The sequence below is a fragment of the Panulirus ornatus genome, chromosome 57 (assembly GCF_036320965.1).
Source record: "Panulirus ornatus isolate Po-2019 chromosome 57, ASM3632096v1, whole genome shotgun sequence".
Taxonomy (NCBI): domain Eukaryota; kingdom Metazoa; phylum Arthropoda; class Malacostraca; order Decapoda; family Palinuridae; genus Panulirus; species Panulirus ornatus.
Window position 1 is genome coordinate 14,906,194 of NC_092280.1, and position 18,489 is coordinate 14,924,682.

Below are 18,489 nucleotides of genomic sequence, written 5' to 3' on the forward strand. Positions count from 1 at the left end.
TCGAATAAGTCCTTGCTGTTGTGTATTGATCTCATGTCCTCACAGCTGTACCTACAATGTATCAGCCATCAACCAAGATTGTGTGATGTTCGTGTTGTGTGGAAATGCTTCGCTGTTAACAGTCTGTCCACAACGATTTTGATTAATTTATTCTCTCTTGGTGTCTGTCTGTCTCTGCGTGCATGCTTATGCTTAAGTATATATATATATATATATATATATATATATATATATATATATATATATATATATATATATATATATATATAATGTGTTTTTGTGTGTGTTAAACAGTGCTGGAATGAGCTGTACAGTGTATTGTAACCTCGACACTGTTATTAGCCACATTATTTACACACTGCCAGATGTTAGCCCTTTTTTTTCAGATTTCATGAAATTTACGATTCCCGGATTGATAGTGAGACGGGGAAAGCCTTACTGCATTATATGATGCAGGTGAGTGGAAAAGTCACGTTCATTATAACTTTTGTTGAGGTTTGGCAGGACAATAGTAGATGTTTCATCAAATGTATTGATATTTGAGAGCAATATTTTAATCAGACTCCTTAACTTGCTGTTATTAATCATCTAATGGGGTTCACTGTATGAATTCGATGGTTAAAACCAATTACAATATATAAATTATTTTTTGGGGGGGTTTCCAGAATGTATATTACAATTTAGGACAGTAATATGAAACCATAATAGTCCACAATCAACATCATACACATAGATTTAAGTCCTATTTAGATATAAGAACCTGCCCTACAGTTAACCATATACATTTCAGATTGTGAATTATGATGAAGGTACAGGTGATTGGCTGGATATGTCTGCGCGGGACGCTGACCAGTTCGTTGACTACGGCGACGACCGTCAGTGGGAGAATGGCTTCGACACTTTAATAACACACCTTAAGGTGTGTAATGTGTCAATTGGTCTGGATGACAGGATCTGATGATTTGCTCTCCCTTCCCTTCCTGCCTGTTTCTACGATAGCTCAAGGCCAATAGGCTAGGAACCTAAGAACGATAGATTGGAACCTAAAACGATAGATTGGAACTTAGGAACGATAGGCTAGGAGCAACCACAACAAAGCTTAGAATAAATGAAGTTGGGAGGGGGAATCTCCAGTTGAACCCTTGATTTTCCTCGATCCTTAGTTTATATATATATATGTATATATATATATATATATATATATAGATAGATAGATAGATAGATAGATAGATAGATAATAGGGTAAGAGATATGTGTGGTAATAAAAAAAGTGTGGTTGAGAGAGCATAAGAGGGTGTTTTGAAATGGTTTGGTCACATGGAGAGAATGAGTGAGGAAAGATTGACCAAGAGGATATATGTGTCGGAGGTGGAGGGAACGAGGAGAAGTGGGAGACCAAATTGGAGGTGGAAAGATGGAGTGAAAAAGATTTTGTGTGATCGGGGCCTGAACATGCAGGAGGGTGAAAGGCGTGCAAGGAATAGTGTGAATTGGAACGATGTGGTATACCGAGGTCGACGTACTGTCAATGGATTGAACCAGGGCATGTGAAGCGTCTGGGGTAAACCATGGAAAGTTCTGTGGGGCCTGGATGTGGAAAGGGAGCTGTGGTTTCGGTGCATTATTACATGACAGCTAGAGACTGAGTGTGAACGAATGGGGCCTTTGTTGTCTTTTCCTAGCGCTATTCGCACACATGAGGGAGGAGGGGGTTGTTATTTCATGTGTGGCGGGGTGGCGCTGGGAATGAATAAGGCAGCAAGTATGAATTATGTACATGTGTATATATGTATAAGTCTGTGTGTGGATATATATGTATACGTTGAGATGTATAGGTATGTATGTTTTCGTGTGTGGACGTGTATGTATATACATGTGTATGTGGGTGGGTTGGGCCATTCTTTCGTCTGTTCCCTTGCGCTACCTCGCTAACGCGGGAGACAGCGACAAAGCAAAATAACAATAATATTAATAATTATGTATATATATATATATATATATATATATATATATATATATATATATGTATATATATATATATATATATATATATATATATATATATATATATATATATATATATATATATATATCCCTGGGGATACGTGAGGGAGTATGTTAGCAGCTTTGATGCAAGAGACCAGGTTATAGTGATTGGAGATTTGAATGCAAAGGTGAGCAATATGGCAGTTGAGAGTATATTTGGTGTACTTGGGGTGTTTAGTGTTGTAAATGGAAATGATGAAGAGCTTGTAGACTTCTGTGCTGAAAAAGGACTGGTGATTGGGAATACTTGGTTTAAAAAGAGATACACATAAGTATACATATGTAAGATGGAGAGATGGACAGAGAGCGTTATTGGATTACTTGTTGATTGACAGGAGTGTGAAAGAGACTTGTAGATGTCATTGTGCTAAGAGGTGCGACTGGAGGAATGTCTGATCATCATCTTGTGGAGGCGAAGGTGAAGATTCGTTAGCGAGGTAGCACAAGGAAGCAGACGAAAGAATGGCCCAACCCACCCACATACAAATGTATATACATACACGTCAACACACGCACATATACATACCTATACATCTCAACGTATACATATATATATACACACACAAACATATACATATATACACATGTACATAATACATACTGTCTGCCCTTACTCATTCCCGTCACCACCCCGCCACGCATGAAATGACAACCCCCTCCCCCCGCATGTGCGCGAGGTACCGCTAGGAAATGACAACAAAGGCCACATTCGTTCACATTCACCGAAACCACTTTTCATGGTTTACCCCAGACGCTTCACATGCTCTGGTTCAATCCAATTTACAGTGCGTCGACCCCGGTATACCACATCGTTCCAATTCACTTCCTTGCACGACTTCCACCCTCCAGCATGTTCAGGCCCCGATCACTCAAAATCTTTTTCACTCCATCTTTCCACCTCCAATTTGGTCTCCCACTTCTCGTTCCCTCCACCTCAATCTTTCCTCACTCAGATGCTCTGTGGAAGGTATTAAGAATATATGGTGTGGGAGGTAAGTTGTTAGAAGCAGTGAATAGTTTTTATCGAGGATGTAAGGCATGTGTACGTGTAGGAAGAGAGGAAAGTGATTGGTTCTCAGTGAATGTAGGTTTGCGGCAGGGGTGTGTGATGTCTCCATGGTTTAATTTGTTTATGGATGGGGTTGTTAGGGAGGTGAATGCAAGAGTTCTGGAAAGAGGGGCAAGTATGCAGTCTGTTTTGGATGAGATAGCTTAGGAAGTGAGTCAGTTGTTGTTCGCTGATGATACAGCGCTGGTTGCTGATTCGGGTGAGAAACTGCAGAAGCTGGTGACTGAATTTGGTAAAGTGTGTGAAAGAAGAAAGCTGAGAGTAAATGTGAATAAGAGCAAGGTTATTAGGTACAGTAGGGTTGAGGGACAAGTCAGTTGGAAGGTAAGTTTGAATGGACAAAAACTGGAGGAAGTGAAGTGTTTTCGATATCTGGAAGTAGATTCGGCAGCGGATGGAACCATGGAAGTGGAAGTGAATCATAGGGTGGGGGAGGGGGCGAAAGTTCTGGGAGCGTTGAAGAATGTGTGGAGAATGTGTCGAGAACGTTATCTTGGAAAGCAAAATTGGGTAGGTTTGAAGGAATAGTGGTTCCAACAATGTTTTATGGTTGCGAAGCGTGGGCTATAGATAGAGCTTTGCGGAGGAGGGTGGATGTGCTGGAAACGAGATATTTGAGTACAATATGTGGATGAGGTGGTTTGATCGAGTAAGTAATGAAAGGGTAAGAGAGATGTGTGGTGGTAAAAAGGATGTGGTTGAGAGAGCAGAAGAGGATGTTTTGAAATTGTCTGGTCACATGAAGAGAATGAGTGAGGAAAGATTGACAAAGAGGATATATGTGTCAAAGGTGGAGGGAGCGAGAAGTGGGAGACCAAATTGGAGATGGAAATATGGAGTGAAAAGATTTTGAGTGATCGGGGCCTGAACATGCTGGAGGGTGAAAGGCTTGCTAGGAATAGAGTGAATTGGAACGATGTGGTATATCGGGGTCGACGTGCTGTCAATGGATTGAACCAGGGCATGTGAAGCGTCTGAGGTAAACCATGGAAAGTTTTGTGGGGCCTGGATGTGGAAAGGGATCTCTGGTTTCGATGCATTATACATGACAGCTAGAGACTGAATGTGAACGAATGTGGCCTTTGTTGTCTTTTCCTAGCGCTACCTCGCGCACATGAGTGAGTGTGTTAGCAGTTTTGATGCACGAGACCGGGTTATAGTGATGGGTGATTTGAATGCAAAGGTGAGTTATGTGGCAGTTGAGGGAATACTTGGGGTACATGGGGTGTTCAGTGTTGTAAATGGAAATGGTGAAGAGCTTGTAGATTTGTGTGCTGAAAAGGGACTTGTGATTGGGAATACCTGGTTTAAAAAGAGAGATATACATAAGTATACATAGGTAAGTAGGAGAGCTGGCCAGAGAGCGTTAATGGATTACGTATTAATTGATATGCGCGTGAAAGAAAGACTTTTGGATGTTAATGTGCTGAGAGGTGCAACTGGAGGGATGTCTGATCATTATCTTGTGGAGGCGAAAGTGAAAATATGTAGAGAATTTCAGAAAAGAAGAGAGAATGTTGGGGTGAAGAGACTGGTGAGAGTAAGTGAGCTTGGGAAGGAGACTTGTGTGAGGAAGTACCAGGAGAGGCTGAGTGCAGAGTGGAAAATGGTGAGAGCAAATGACTAAGGGGAGTGGGGGAGGAATGAGATGTATTTAGGGAAGCAGTGATGGCTTGCACAAAAGATGCTTGTAGCATGAGAAGCGTGGGAGGTGGGCAGATTAGAAAGGGTTGTGAGTGGTGGGATGAAGAAGTAAGATTGTTAGTGAAAAAAACAGAGAGGCATTTGGACAATTTTTGCTGGGAAATAGTGCAAATGACTGGGAAATATATAAAAGAAAGAGGCAGAAGGTCAAGAGAAAGGTGTAAGAGGTGAAAAAGGGGGCAAATGAGAGTTGGGGTGAGAGAATATCATTAGATTATAGGGAGAATGAAAAGATGTTTTGGAAGGAGGTAAATAAAGTGCGTAATATAAGAAAACAAATGGGAACATCGGCGAAGAGGTCTAATGGAGAGGTAATAACAAGTAATGTAAGAAGGAGATGGAGTGAGTATTTTGAAGGTTTGTTGAATGCATTAGATGATAGAGTGGCAGATATAGGGTGTTTTGGTCGAGGTGGTGAAAAGGTCAGGGAGAATGATTTACTAAACAGAGAAGAGGTAGTGAAACCTTTGTGGAAGATGAAAGCCGGCAAGGCGGCGGGTTTGGATGGTATTGCAGTGGAATTTATTATGAAACGGGGTGTTTGTGTTGTGACTGGTTGGTGAGGATATTCAGTGTATGTATGGCTCATGGTGAAGTGCCTGAGGATTGGCGGAATGGATGCACAGTGCCATTGTACAAAGGCAAAGAGGATAAAGTTTAGTGTTTAGATTACAGAGGTATAAGTTTGTTGAGTATTCCAGGGAAATTATATGGGAAGGTATTGACTGAGAGGGTGAAGGCATGTACAGAAGATCAGATTGGGGAAGAGCAGTGTGGTAGAGGATGTGTGGATCAGGTGTTTGCTTTGAAGAATGTATGTGAGAAATACTTAGAAAAAGAAATGGATTTGTATGTGGCATTTATGGATCTGGAGAAAGAATATGATAGAGTTGATAGAAATGCTCTGTGTTAGGTATTAAGGGTATATGGTGTGGGAGGTATGTTGCTGGAAGCAGTGAAAAGTTCTTATCGAGGATGTAAGGCATGTGTACGAGTAGGAAGAGAGGAAAGTAACCGGTTCTCAGTGAATGTCGGTTTACGGCACGGATGCATGATATCTTTATGGTTGCTTAAGTTGTTTATGGATGGGGTTGTTAGGGAGGTGAATGCAAGAGTTTTGGAGAAAGGGGCAAATATGCAGTCTGTTGTGGATGAGAGGGCTTGGGAAGTGAGTCAGTTGTTTGCTGATGATACAGCACTGTTGGCTGATTCGTGTGAGAAACTGCAGAAGCTGGTGACTGAGTTTGGTAAAGTGTGTGAAAGAAGAAAGCGGAGAGTAAATGTGAATAAGAGCAAGGTTATTATGTACAGTAGGGTTGTGGGACAAGTCAATTGGGAGGTAAGTTTGAATGGAGAAAAACTGGAGGAAGTGAAATGTTTAGATACCTGGGAGTGGATTTGGCAGCGGATGGAACCATGGAAGCAGAAGTGAGTCACAGGGTAGGGGAGGATGCGAAAGTTCTGGAAGCCTTGAAAAATGTGTGGAAAGCGGTAACATTATCTCGGTAAGCAAAAATGGGTATGTTTGAAGGAATAGTGGTTCCAACAATGTTATATGGTTGCGAGGCGTGGGCTGTAGATAAGGTTGTGCGGAGGAGGGTGGATGTGTTAGAAATGAGATGTTTGAGGACAATATGTGTGTGAGGTTGTTTGCTTAAGTAATGAAAGGGTAAGAGAGATGCGTGGTAATAAAAAGAGGGTTCAAATTATAGAGGTATAAGTTTGTTGAGTATTCTTGGAAAATTAAATGGGAGGGTAATGATTGAGAGGGTAAACGCATGTACAGAGCATCAGATTGGGAAAGAGCAATGTTTTTTTCAGAAGTGGTAGAGGATGTGTGGATCAGGTGTTTGCTTTGAAGAATATATGTGAGAAATCCTTAGAAAAACAGATGGATTTTTATGTAGCATTTATGGATCTGAAGAAGGCATATGATAGAGTTGATAGAGATGCTTTATGGAAGGTATTAAGAGTATGTAGTGTGGGAGGTAAGTTGCTATTAGCAGTGAAAAGCTTTTATCAAAGATGTAAGGCATGTGTATGAGTAGGAAGAGAAGAAAGTATTTGGTTCCCAGTGAATGTCGGTTTGCGGCAGTGGTGCATGATGTCTCCATGGTTGTTTAATTTGTTTATGGATGGGGCTGTTAGGTAGGTGAATGCAAGAGTTTAAGAGAGGGGCAAGTATGCAGTCTTTTGTGGATGAGAGGGCCTGGAATGTGAGTCAGTTGTTGTTCTCTGATGATACAGCGCTGGTGGCTGCTTCAGGTGAGAAACTGGAGTAATTGGTGACTGAGTTTGGTAGAGTGTGTGAAAGAAGAAAGTTGAGAGTAAATGTGAATAAAAGCAAAGTTATTTAGTTCTGTAGGGTTGAGGGACAAGTTAATTGGGAGATAAGTTTGAATGGAGAAAAACTGGAGGAAGTGAAGTGTTTTAGATATCTGGGAGTAGATTTAGCAGTAGATAGAACCATGAAAGGGGAAGTGAGTCACAGGGTGGGGGAGGGGGCGAAGGTTCTGTGAGCATTGAAGAAGTGTGGAAGTCGAAAACATTATCTCGGAAAGCAAAAATGGGTATATTAGAAGGAATAGTGGTTCTAATAATGTTATATGGTTGCGGGGCATGACCTATAGATAGGGTTGTGCGGAGGAGGGTGGATGTGCTAGAAATGAAATGTTTGAGAACAATGTGTGGTGTGAGGTGGTTTCATCAAGTAAGTAATGAAAGAGTAAGAGAGATGTGTGGTAATATAGAGAGCGTGGTTGAGAGAGCAAAAGAGGGTGTATTGAATTGGTTTGGTCACATGGAGAGAATGAGTGAGGAAAGATTGACAAAGAGGATATATGTGTCAGAGGTGGAGGAACAAGTGGGAGACCAAATTGGAGATGGAAGGATGGAGTGAAAAAGATTTTGAGGGATCAGGGCCTGAACATACAGGAGGGTGAAAGGTGTGCAAGGAGTAGAATGAATTTGAACGTTGTGGTATACCGGGGTCGACGTGCTGTCAGTGGATTGAACCAGGGCATGTGAAGCATCTGGAGTAAACCATGGAAAGTTTTGTGGGGCCTGGATGTGGAAAGGGAGCTGTGGTTTTGGTGCATTACACATGACAGCTAGAGACTGAGTGTGAACGAATGTGGCCTTTTTTGTCTTTTCCTAGCGCTACCTCGCTGGTGGTGGTTAGGGGGGGGGGTGTCATTTCATGTGTAACGGGATGGTGACAGGAATGGATGAAGGCACGAAGTATGAATATGTACATGTATATATATATTTATTTCTGTGTATGTATATGTATGTATACGTTGAAATGTATAAGTATGTATATGTGCGTGTATGGGCTTTTATGTATATACATGTTTATGTGGGTGGGTTGGTCCATTCTTTCGTCTGTTTCCTTGCGGTACCTCGCTAACGCAAAAGACAGCGAATAAGTATAAAGTAATATATATATATATATATATATATATATATATATATATATATATATATATATATATATATATATATATATAGGAAAGGATCACAATTTTGCGCGTGATCAAGTATATTCCTGAGTCCACGGGGAAAATGAAACACGATAAATTCCCAAGCGCACTTTCGTGTAATAATCACATCATCAGGGGAGACACAAGAAAGAAATATAAGTCAATTGACATACAACGAAGAGTAGCTAGGGCGCCATTTGGTAAACAAGTGATAGTCGAAGACAGATAACAAGCGTATCATAAACTTATTATGCGGACAAGTAGGGGAATTGTTTACAAACTTTATCAACAATAAAGCTATCCAATTTGTGTAGACCTTCACTAATATTAAGGTTATGATTCGTTGTGTATTTAATGATAGAAGATTCAGTATTTCTCTTGGTACTGGAATTAAGAGTTAAAATCTGAGATGGCATTACTCCAGTCAGTATAATGATCATATTTTTCACGTGATTAAACAAGACATTTGAATCTTGTCCTGTTCTTATACTATATATATGTTGCTTAAGTGTAACAGAAAGATCCCTACCAGTCTGCCCAACATAAAACTTATCACAATTTCTACATAGCACTTTACAGATGCATCCAGGAAAATGTTCTGGTGAGTTCCTGATTAAGATATTCTTTATAGTATTAGTGTTGCTGAAGGCAACATTTACATTAAAGGATTTGAGCACCATGGGGAGTAAAGTAAAATTATTATTAAAAGAGAGAACTAAAAGATTCTTGGTGTCAATGGTGTCAATGATGAGTTTGAGAAGATATGTTCTATTGGATCTAAGTTAAAGTACCCTAGATCTTTCATTGATAAATTCCTTAACTTAGCAAAATCATTTTATAGAGTTGAGCCCAAACCTCCCATTGACACCAAGAATCTTTTAGTTCTCCCATTTGATACTTTTACTTACTCCAGATGTTGCTTAAATCCTGTAATGAAAATGTTGCCTTCAACAACAATATTACTAGAAAGAATATCTTAATCTGGAACTCACCAGAACATTTTCCTGGATGCATGTGTAAAGTGCTAAGTAGAAACTGTGATAAGATTTATGTTGGGCAGACTGGTAAGGATGTTCCTGTTAGACGTAAGCCACATAAATATAGTATAAGAACAGGGCAAGAATCAAATGCCTTGTTTAATCGCATCAAAAACTATGATCATTGTACTGACTGGAGTAATGCCATCTCAGTTATTAACTCTACTCCAGTACCACGAGTATATCATTGAATCTTCTATTATTGAATACACGAAGAATTATAACCTTAATACTGGTGAAAGTCTATACAAATTTGATAGCTTTATTGTTGATAAAATTTGTAAACGATTCCCCTTCCTGTCCCCATAATAAGTTTATGATACGCTCGTTGTCTGTGTTGGACAATCACTTGTTTAACAAATGGCGTCCTAGCTACGTCTCTTCTTTATATATCAACTGACTTATATTTCTTTCTTGTATCTCCCATGATGATATGAATATTACACGAAAGTGCACTTGGGAACCTATTGTATTTCATTTTCCACTTGCACTCATATGAGTATATATATATATATATATATATATATATATATATATATATATATATATATATATATATATATATATATATATATATATATATTCCCTGCGTGTCGTAGAAGGCGACTAAAAGGGGAGGGAGCGGGTGGCTGGAAATCCTCCCCTCTCGTTTTTTTCAATTTTCCAAAAGAAGGAACAGAGAAGGGGGCCAGGTGAAGATATTCCCTCGAAGGCCCAGTCCTCTGTTCTTAACGCTACCTCGCTATCGCGGGAAATGGCGAATAGTACAAAAAAAGAGAAAGAAATATATATATATATATATATATATATATATATATATATATATATATATATATATATATATCCCCTTTTAGAAAGTTAAAATACAAGGAGGGAAGGGTTTCTAGCCCCCCGCTCCCATCCCCTTTAGTCGCCTTCTACGACACGTGAGGAATGCGTGGGAAGTATTCTTTCTCCCCTATTCCAAGGGATAAAAGGTTATTAGGTACAGTAGGGTTGAGGGTCAAGTCAATTGGGAGGTAAGTTTGAATGGAAAAAAACTGGAGGAAGTGAAGTGTTTTAGATATCTGGGAGTGGATTTGGCTGCGGAAGGAACCATGCTTAGAAGCGGAAGTGAATCATAGGGTGGGGGAGGGGGCGAAAGTTCAGGGGGCGTTGAAGAATGTGTGGAAGTCGAGAACGTTATCTTGGAAAGCAAAAGTAGGTATGTTTGAAGGAATAGTGGTTCCAACAATGTTGTATGGTTGCGAGGCGTGGGCTATAGATAGAGTTGTGCGCAGGAGGATGGATGTGCTGGAAATGAGATGTTTGAGGACAATATGTGGTGTGAGGTGGATTGACTGAGTAATGAAAGGGTAAGAGAGATGTGTGGTAATAAAAACAGTGTGGTTGAGAGAGCAGAAGAGGGTGTTTTGAAATGGTTTGGTCACATGAAGAGAATGCTATTTCATGTGTAGCGGGGTGGCGACAGGAAAGGGTGGGGGCAGCAATTGTGAGTGTGTACATGTGTATGTATGTGTATGTCTATGTATGTATATGTATGTATACCTTGAGATATATATATGTGTGTGTGTGCGTATCGGGGCGTTTTTGTGTATACATGTGTATGTGGGTGGGTTAGACCAAACCTCGTCTGTTTCCTTGCACTACCTCGCTAATGCAGGAGACGGCGATAATGTATAATAAATGAATAGATAAAAATATTTTATTTATCTTTTATTATAATTTGTCGCAGTCTCCCACGTTAACGAGGTAGTGCAAGGAAGTAGATGAAAGAAAGGCCCAACCCACCCACATACACATGTATTTACATACACGTCCACACACGCACAAATACATACCTATACATTTCAATGTATACATATATATACATACACAGACATATACACATATACATAATTCATACTTGCTGCCTTATTCATTCTCGTCGCCAACCCACAACATATGTAATGACAACCCCCTCCCCCGCACGTGCACGAGGTAGCACTAGGAGAAGACAGAAAAGGCCACATTCATTCACACTCAGTCTCTAGCTGTCATGCATAATTCACCAAAACCACAGCTCTCTTTCCATATCCAGGCCGCACAAGACTTTCCATGGTTTACCCCAGACACTTCACATGCCCTGGTTCACAATCCATTGACAGCACGTCTACCACGGTATACCACATCGTTCCAATTCACTCTATTCTTTGCACGCCTTTCACCTTCCTGCATGTTCAGGCCCTGATCGCTCAAAATCTTTTTCATTCCATCCTTTCACCTCCAATTTGGTCTCCCACTTCTCGTTCCCTCCACTTCTGACACATATATCCTCTTTGTCAATCTTTCCTCATTCTCTCTATGTGACCAAACCATTTCAATACACTCTCTTCTGCTTCCTCAACCACACTCTTTTGATTACCACACATCTCTCTTACCCTATTATTACTTACTTGATCAAACCACCTCACACCACATATTGTCTTCAAACATCTCATTTCCATCACATCCACCCTCCTTCGCACAACCCTATTTATAGCCCATGCCTCAAAACCATATAACATTGTTGGAACCACTATTCCTTCAAACATTATCCATTTTTGCTCTCCGAGATAATGTTCTCACCTTCCACACATTTTTCAAAGCTCCCAGAACTTTCACCCCCTCCCCTACCCTGTAACTCACTTCCGCTGCCAAAACCACTCCCAGGTATTTAAAACATTTCACTTCCTCCAATTTTTCTCCATTCAAACTTACCTCCCAACTGACTTCTCCCTCAACCCTACTGTACCTAATAACCTTGCTCTTATTCACATTTACTCTCAGCTTTCTTCTTTCACACACTTTAGCACACTCAGTCACCAGCTTCTGCAGTTTCTCACCCGAATCAGCCTCCAGTGCCGTATCATCATCGAACAACATCTGACTCACTTCCTAAGCCCTCTCATCCATCATAAACTGCATACTTGCCCCTCTCTCCAAAACTCTTGCATTCACCTTCCTAACAACCCCATCCATAAAAAAATTAAACAACCATGGAGACATCATGCACCTCTGCCGCAAACCGACATTCACTGAGAACCAATTACTTTCCTCTCTTCCTACTGGTACACATGCCATACTTCCTTGATAAAATCTTTTCACTGCTTCTAATGACTTGCCTCCCACACCATATACTCTTAATACCTTCCACAGAGCATCTCTATCAACTCTATCATATGCCTTCTCCAGATCCATAAATGCTACATACAAATCCATTTGTTTTTCTAAGTACTTCTCACATAAATTCTTCAAAGCAAACACCTGATTCACACATCCTCTACCACTTCTGAAACCACACTGCTCTTCCCCAGTCTGATGCTCTGTACATGCCTTCACCCTCTCAACCAATACCTATATTATAGTTCTCACTTGATGCTCTAGAGATATGTAACATGAATTTATTTCACCTAATATGATGTAGTACTCACTCTCTGGTCTATTTAATACTTTTGAATTCTCCGAAGCCTTGCATTTGCCACATTTTAATTTCTTTTAGCCATTATTCTGACCTTGGTTGCAAATTGTCCTGATCTCTTTGGTATATTTTACAGTCTGACATTATCAGTAAGCTAAGATTCTGCCTGATTGGGCAAATGACTTACATGGGTCAGAAATAAGTGTCTTAGAATTAAGCTTTAATGGACTGTATGTTTTATCCTCACCCAGAATGAAAAGGCTTTGGATGTGGGTTCTGCTCTCAGTGCTTCACCATCTCTGAGAAAAAGTGTTTTACTGCTTCATGTACCATCCTGATTGTTCCTTGGACTTCTTTGGGGAAATATATAGCATTAAAGCTCTATGCACTTCTTCCCTACAGTTACTTTTCTTATGCATAACCTGCATTGGCCATCCTCCTCAATTCCTTGTACTTTAAGGCTCTCTTTTGCCTTCTTTATTCCCTGCTTACCATAATGTACCCCTCTGGGCAGAATGGGTGAGGTCTTATCTCTAGCAATGTCAGGAACATTTTCCCTTATACGAACCTTGAACGCCAGCTCTTTATGGTAAACTTAATCCATCAACGTTTGAATACTCTACTCTCAGTCTGGCATTACCATCTGCTTACACTCTCCCTCTCTTCAGTGCTAGGAAGACTGCTGTCCTTTTGCCTAATTTGATATCTCCAGTTTTTTGTCTTTCAGCTGTATTCTTTTCTTTTCTTCCTCTCCCTTTGACTTTTACCTTCAATTACCTATGCTTGTACAAATCATAAAAGACACTTATAATCTTCTGCAGCTCTAAGCAAACAACACAGTATCATCCACAAACAGTCCTGTCACTAGCCACCACACTGCAATGCCACTGTCCATCTCTACACCCCTTTTCCTTAGTTTTCCTTTCATCTTTCTTATCGCTCTATCCATGTATTAACATATTTTAAAAGGCCATGATGAAATCACATAGCCGTGCCTCACACCCATATGTACACCAAAACTTTTGCTCAACTCTTCATCCATTCTTACACATGCATTTGCTCCTATATGAAGGAATTCACACCAACAAACAGTTGGCTTCCTACTCCATATATCCTTGACACTTCTCATAAAGCATTCCATTCAGATCTGTCACATGCTTTCTCCAAATCCGTAAAAGCTGCATACAACTTCTTACATTTTGCTAGATAATTTTCCACTGTCATTCTTACCACAAAAATCTGATCCACACATCCCCTATGTTTCCTAAAACTCCCTTGCTCCTCATTTATTCTGCATTCTGCTACTTCCATCACTCCGACAATCAACACTCTTGCATACACTTTTCCTGGTATACTTAACAGACTTTTTTTGCCTATAATTGCTACATACATCCTTAACACCCTTTCCTTTGAATAAAGGAATGATTATAGCCTTTAGCCAATCCTCAAGCACAACCATCTGCTTCCATGTTAAATTACATATCAGATGCATCCACCCTGTCACACTTTCTTCTCAATACTGCAACATTTCAGTTGTAATTCCATCCACTGTAGGTGCTTTTCCTAACTTCAACCTTATTTTTGCCCTTAGCACCTCCCATCTTGTTATAGTGTCTTTCACTTGTATCTTTTTCTTTCCATCCTCCATAACCATGCTTGTAACAACTGCTGCCTCACCTCCCACATTCATCACTTCTTCAAAAATACTCTTTCCGTAATCCTTTCACTTCTTCCATTTCATCAGCAGTTCCCCTTTGTTATTTTTTGCATTTACATCCACCTCTTTCCTTTCTCACCTCCTTCCACTACACTTTCTTATTTTCACTCAACTTTCTTCCAAAATCTTCATCTTTTTTTCTTTGCTTTCCTCTTTCAGCTTCTTAACATGTCGCTTACATATTTTATATTCTTCCCTCCTCCTTTGCTGAAGTTTCAGTGTTACATTCCTTTTCAGCGATCTACTGGATGCCTTTTTTTTTTCTTCCTCATCATTTGTAACTCTCTCAGCACAGACATTCACAGGATAACTTCCATCCTCATTTGCTCCAGCCACCCCCCATTTATCAACTACCTTTCTCTCCTACTCTAACCCATTTACACAGGCATTCAAATTCCTCTAGAGATGCTTAATTTCATCCTTACTTTACACAGTTTTCATATTTACATATACATATACACACCCATTCATATTTTACAATTCCAATCTCTCCTTTCACCTACACTATTTTTGATCCATTCCATCCATGCTTTGTAACACCTGCTCATACTCTCAGTGCTAGCACAATTGCAAATCCTTCTTTCCCTCTGCCCTCTGCCCTCATAATTTGCATTCATTCCCATCCATACCATTCCTCCTCCCATGCTCTCCCATAAGCTGCATTTATCATTTCCATTTTCACTCCATACACTCTGCCAAAGGCTATTGGTTTCCCCCAATTCCTGGCTTGTCCAAATTATCTTAAATTTCTCCATAGCTCCTTCCTTTTAGTTTCATTTATTATCCCATTTACATTCAGGGCCCTCAAACATTTGTCCATCTCATTCTATCTCTTTATCCATATATCTGATGCCTGTTCCCAAGTGGAACTCCCTCAAGGAGGTGGCCACAGCAATAGTCCTCATAACTAGTGAACCCCAATACCTTTCTACTCCATGACATAACTGGTCGACTCCAGCACTGCTTCTTAGTGTGTAAAGCCTCACCCTTCACAGGCCACTGGCTGAGGGCAACTCCAGCACTGTTTCCCAGAGGCATTCAAGTTCTCAGATTAGCCACACACACACTCTTGAAAATTGGATCTCTTTAAAAACACAATTATTGAAGTAGAATAATTCACTGAAGTTGGCAACACTCCTGGGCATTCAATTTGAAGCTGGAAAACTTTAGCTCCCAAGCATTATTAAACTCCCAAACGCTCCAAACTTGATAAACAACACATGAGCCCCTACACATATTTCCTCCACCCATTACTTGTATATAATAGGTTTCCTCAGCTGTAGACCCTTTAATATCATGAAAAAGAGGGAGCATTGTCTGCAGCTCTGTTCTGGTGTGCAAATGTAATGCCTGCAACAGCAGATGATATGTAGAGTTATGTAAGTTGATCATGTATGAAATGAGTTCATGAAAGGTTGGTATTGGGTGTAGTGTAAGCAGGGTGTGCTAAAATGATTTGAGCATATGGAGAGAATTAGTGAAGTGATTAACAGATAAGATCTATGCTTCAGAAGCAAAGGGAGCAATGGGTGAAGGGAAGACAGTAGGAGATGAGAAGCTGGAGGGAAGGAGGCCTTGGGACATCAGGGCCTGAACATTGGAGAATTGAGAGACATTAATTGGAAGTGTGTAATACATGAGGGAAAGATGGAACAATTGGCTGAACTAAGGTCAATGAAGTAGGCAGGCTAAACCATGGAATAGTCTGTGTGACTTGAATGTGAATAGTAATCTCGGATTTTGACATATTACACAACTGCTAATGACTGGGTATGTGCAGATGAGTCCATTTTTAATTTGTTCTTCATGCTACTTTGCTTAAGCAGGGAAGGCAATTAGCAACAGTATTTCAAAAATTGTTGATCTCAATTTAGGAAAAATTATGTGGAAAAGCAAAATATCCTGGATCCTTGAAAGGTAATGGTTGGTACCATGTGTTCAGCTCATAAATGACTGGGTTGTCCACCATGCCTTTCCCTTATTCTCCCTTCTGCATACTTGAACTGGTTATTGGTGTTGCAGAAGGGCATCCCAGACTCCAAAGTCCATTTGTCATCTCCAGTGTGTAAGGTTTACTGGAACATGCCAGATGAATCCCGGGTGCTGGTGGTGACACAGCAGGGCATTTCCTTTTTGGCCCACCATATGATAGTCACTACTTCTGTTGCCCACCTCCAGGAGCGCCATACCCATATCTTCCACCCCATGCTCCCAGAAAACTTCGTCAAAACCTTGAAGGTACAATTTTTCATCATTCACAAACTTCTTACGATTTCTTACAGTGTAATTCTTACTTTCATACATCTTATATTTTGTCTGTTGATTTTTTTCCTGTCTGTAATTTTACTAAAGCTACCCTTATATATTGATTTAGCATATATTTCATTATTAAAGTCATTAAGGGTTCAGGAGCAATTTAGTATGAAAATCAGCATACAAAATAGATTTAGTTTGTTGAACTTTGTAGTAAAATTGGGTTGCTATCTTTGGACGTGTAGGATCATTGCCAGAGTCTCTCAACACTCTCCTTTAATTTACCTAACATCTTCAAGGAAAGGAGGTGATGTCATATTTGCACTCCTTTCATAACATTGGTAAATTCTTCTCATTCTGCAAGGAATGCTGCAAACATTTCTCATTTATGTTTGAGTTTAAAAATCCTTTATTCATTATAGGGATTTAAATACCTTTATTAGGACTTCATTCATCTGTAACTCTATATTTCATATAAAGATCAAAATAACATGAGTGCCCCTTAACCCCCAACAGGCTGTCAGTTTAGGTGTAGCAAACAAGATTCAGCTTGGGTGGGCTGACCCCTGGTGGGGACCTGATCCTCTTTCTCTCCATATTCTCTGGACCACTTATGACCTCCCTCAAGACATGGTAGGTAAATCTTTACACTAATTTGTAGTAGTACCTGCATAATAAAGTTTAAATATTTATTAGTTTACTGGAAGATGTGGCATTTTATTCAGCAGAAAGTAGCATAAATGATTGGAATACTGTCTCATGTTCTTAACGTCCTGACAATCTTAGCAAGTTGCTCTGTATAATACTTGCTGGCCTTACCCCACCTGTATTACTGCACTACTGTTTGGAGTAGTGTCTCCCATTCTTCACTATATACTGTTATGGCCCACAAGTGAGTCATTAAACTCTAGCAAGTGTCCCAGTTATCACTAACTGTTTGACATTTTCAAACTGAAGAAAATATTCATAAATTTCATTTTTCTCTTTTTGTTGAGTTTGCAAGACTACACTTACCCAACATTAAAAAGGACGAATCATAATAATGCTTTAAGAGCTGCTGGGATACTCCTTGTGCCAAACAAGAAAATCTTTCAGAAATATAGATCCTTCCAGTAGCCTTTGCTACACTGGGATATTTGCCTACCAGCTTCAGTTATATCAGTTCATTTTATCTTAATATAAGAGATAAATCATAATATAGGAGATAAATCATGCATCACTACAGCCAACTAAAGTATTATCAATTTGTTTTTGTGTAAACCAATGTGGTGGTGTGGTATTATCTACCCATTACCATTCTAAAACACCGTCTTACCTTTTCCTACCAACAGATCATTTCTATCCACAATTTCTCAAATACATCTTTGAGTATTACAGGACTTGCATCAGTTGCTTATAAATGTACAGTAACAGGTAAAAACCTGACCTATAATTTTTTTTTTTTTTTTTTTTTTTTTATACTTTGTCGCTGTCTCCCGCGTTTGCGAGGTAGCGCAAGGAAACAGACGAAAGAAATGGCCCAACCCTCCCCATACACATGTACATACACACGTCCACACACGCAAATATACATACCTACACAGCTTTCCATGGTTTACCCCGGACGCTTCACATGCCTTGATTCAATCCACTGACAGCACGTCAACCCCTGTATACCACATCGCTCCAATTCACTCTATTCCTTGCCCTCCTTTCACCCTCCTGCATGTTCAGGCCCCGATCACACAAAATCCTTTTCACTC

The 18,489-nt window shown here is 39.9% G+C and overlaps 1 protein-coding gene across 2 annotated transcripts in view; it reads left to right on the forward strand.

Annotated features, from left to right (window-relative positions):
• The window catches only part of LOC139766195 (peroxisomal N(1)-acetyl-spermine/spermidine oxidase-like), a 139,031-nt gene that overhangs the window by 102,282 nt on the left and 18,260 nt on the right, over nucleotides 1-18,489 (forward strand). For both annotated transcript variants that reach the window (XM_071694478.1, XM_071694477.1), the window contains exons 6-9: nucleotides 387-456; nucleotides 791-919; nucleotides 16,517-16,732; nucleotides 17,264-17,380. In XM_071694478.1, the coding sequence (XP_071550579.1) occupies nucleotides 387-456; nucleotides 791-919; nucleotides 16,517-16,732; nucleotides 17,264-17,380 (532 nt within the window). The remainder of the gene's footprint in view (nucleotides 1-386; nucleotides 457-790; nucleotides 920-16,516; nucleotides 16,733-17,263; nucleotides 17,381-18,489) is intronic.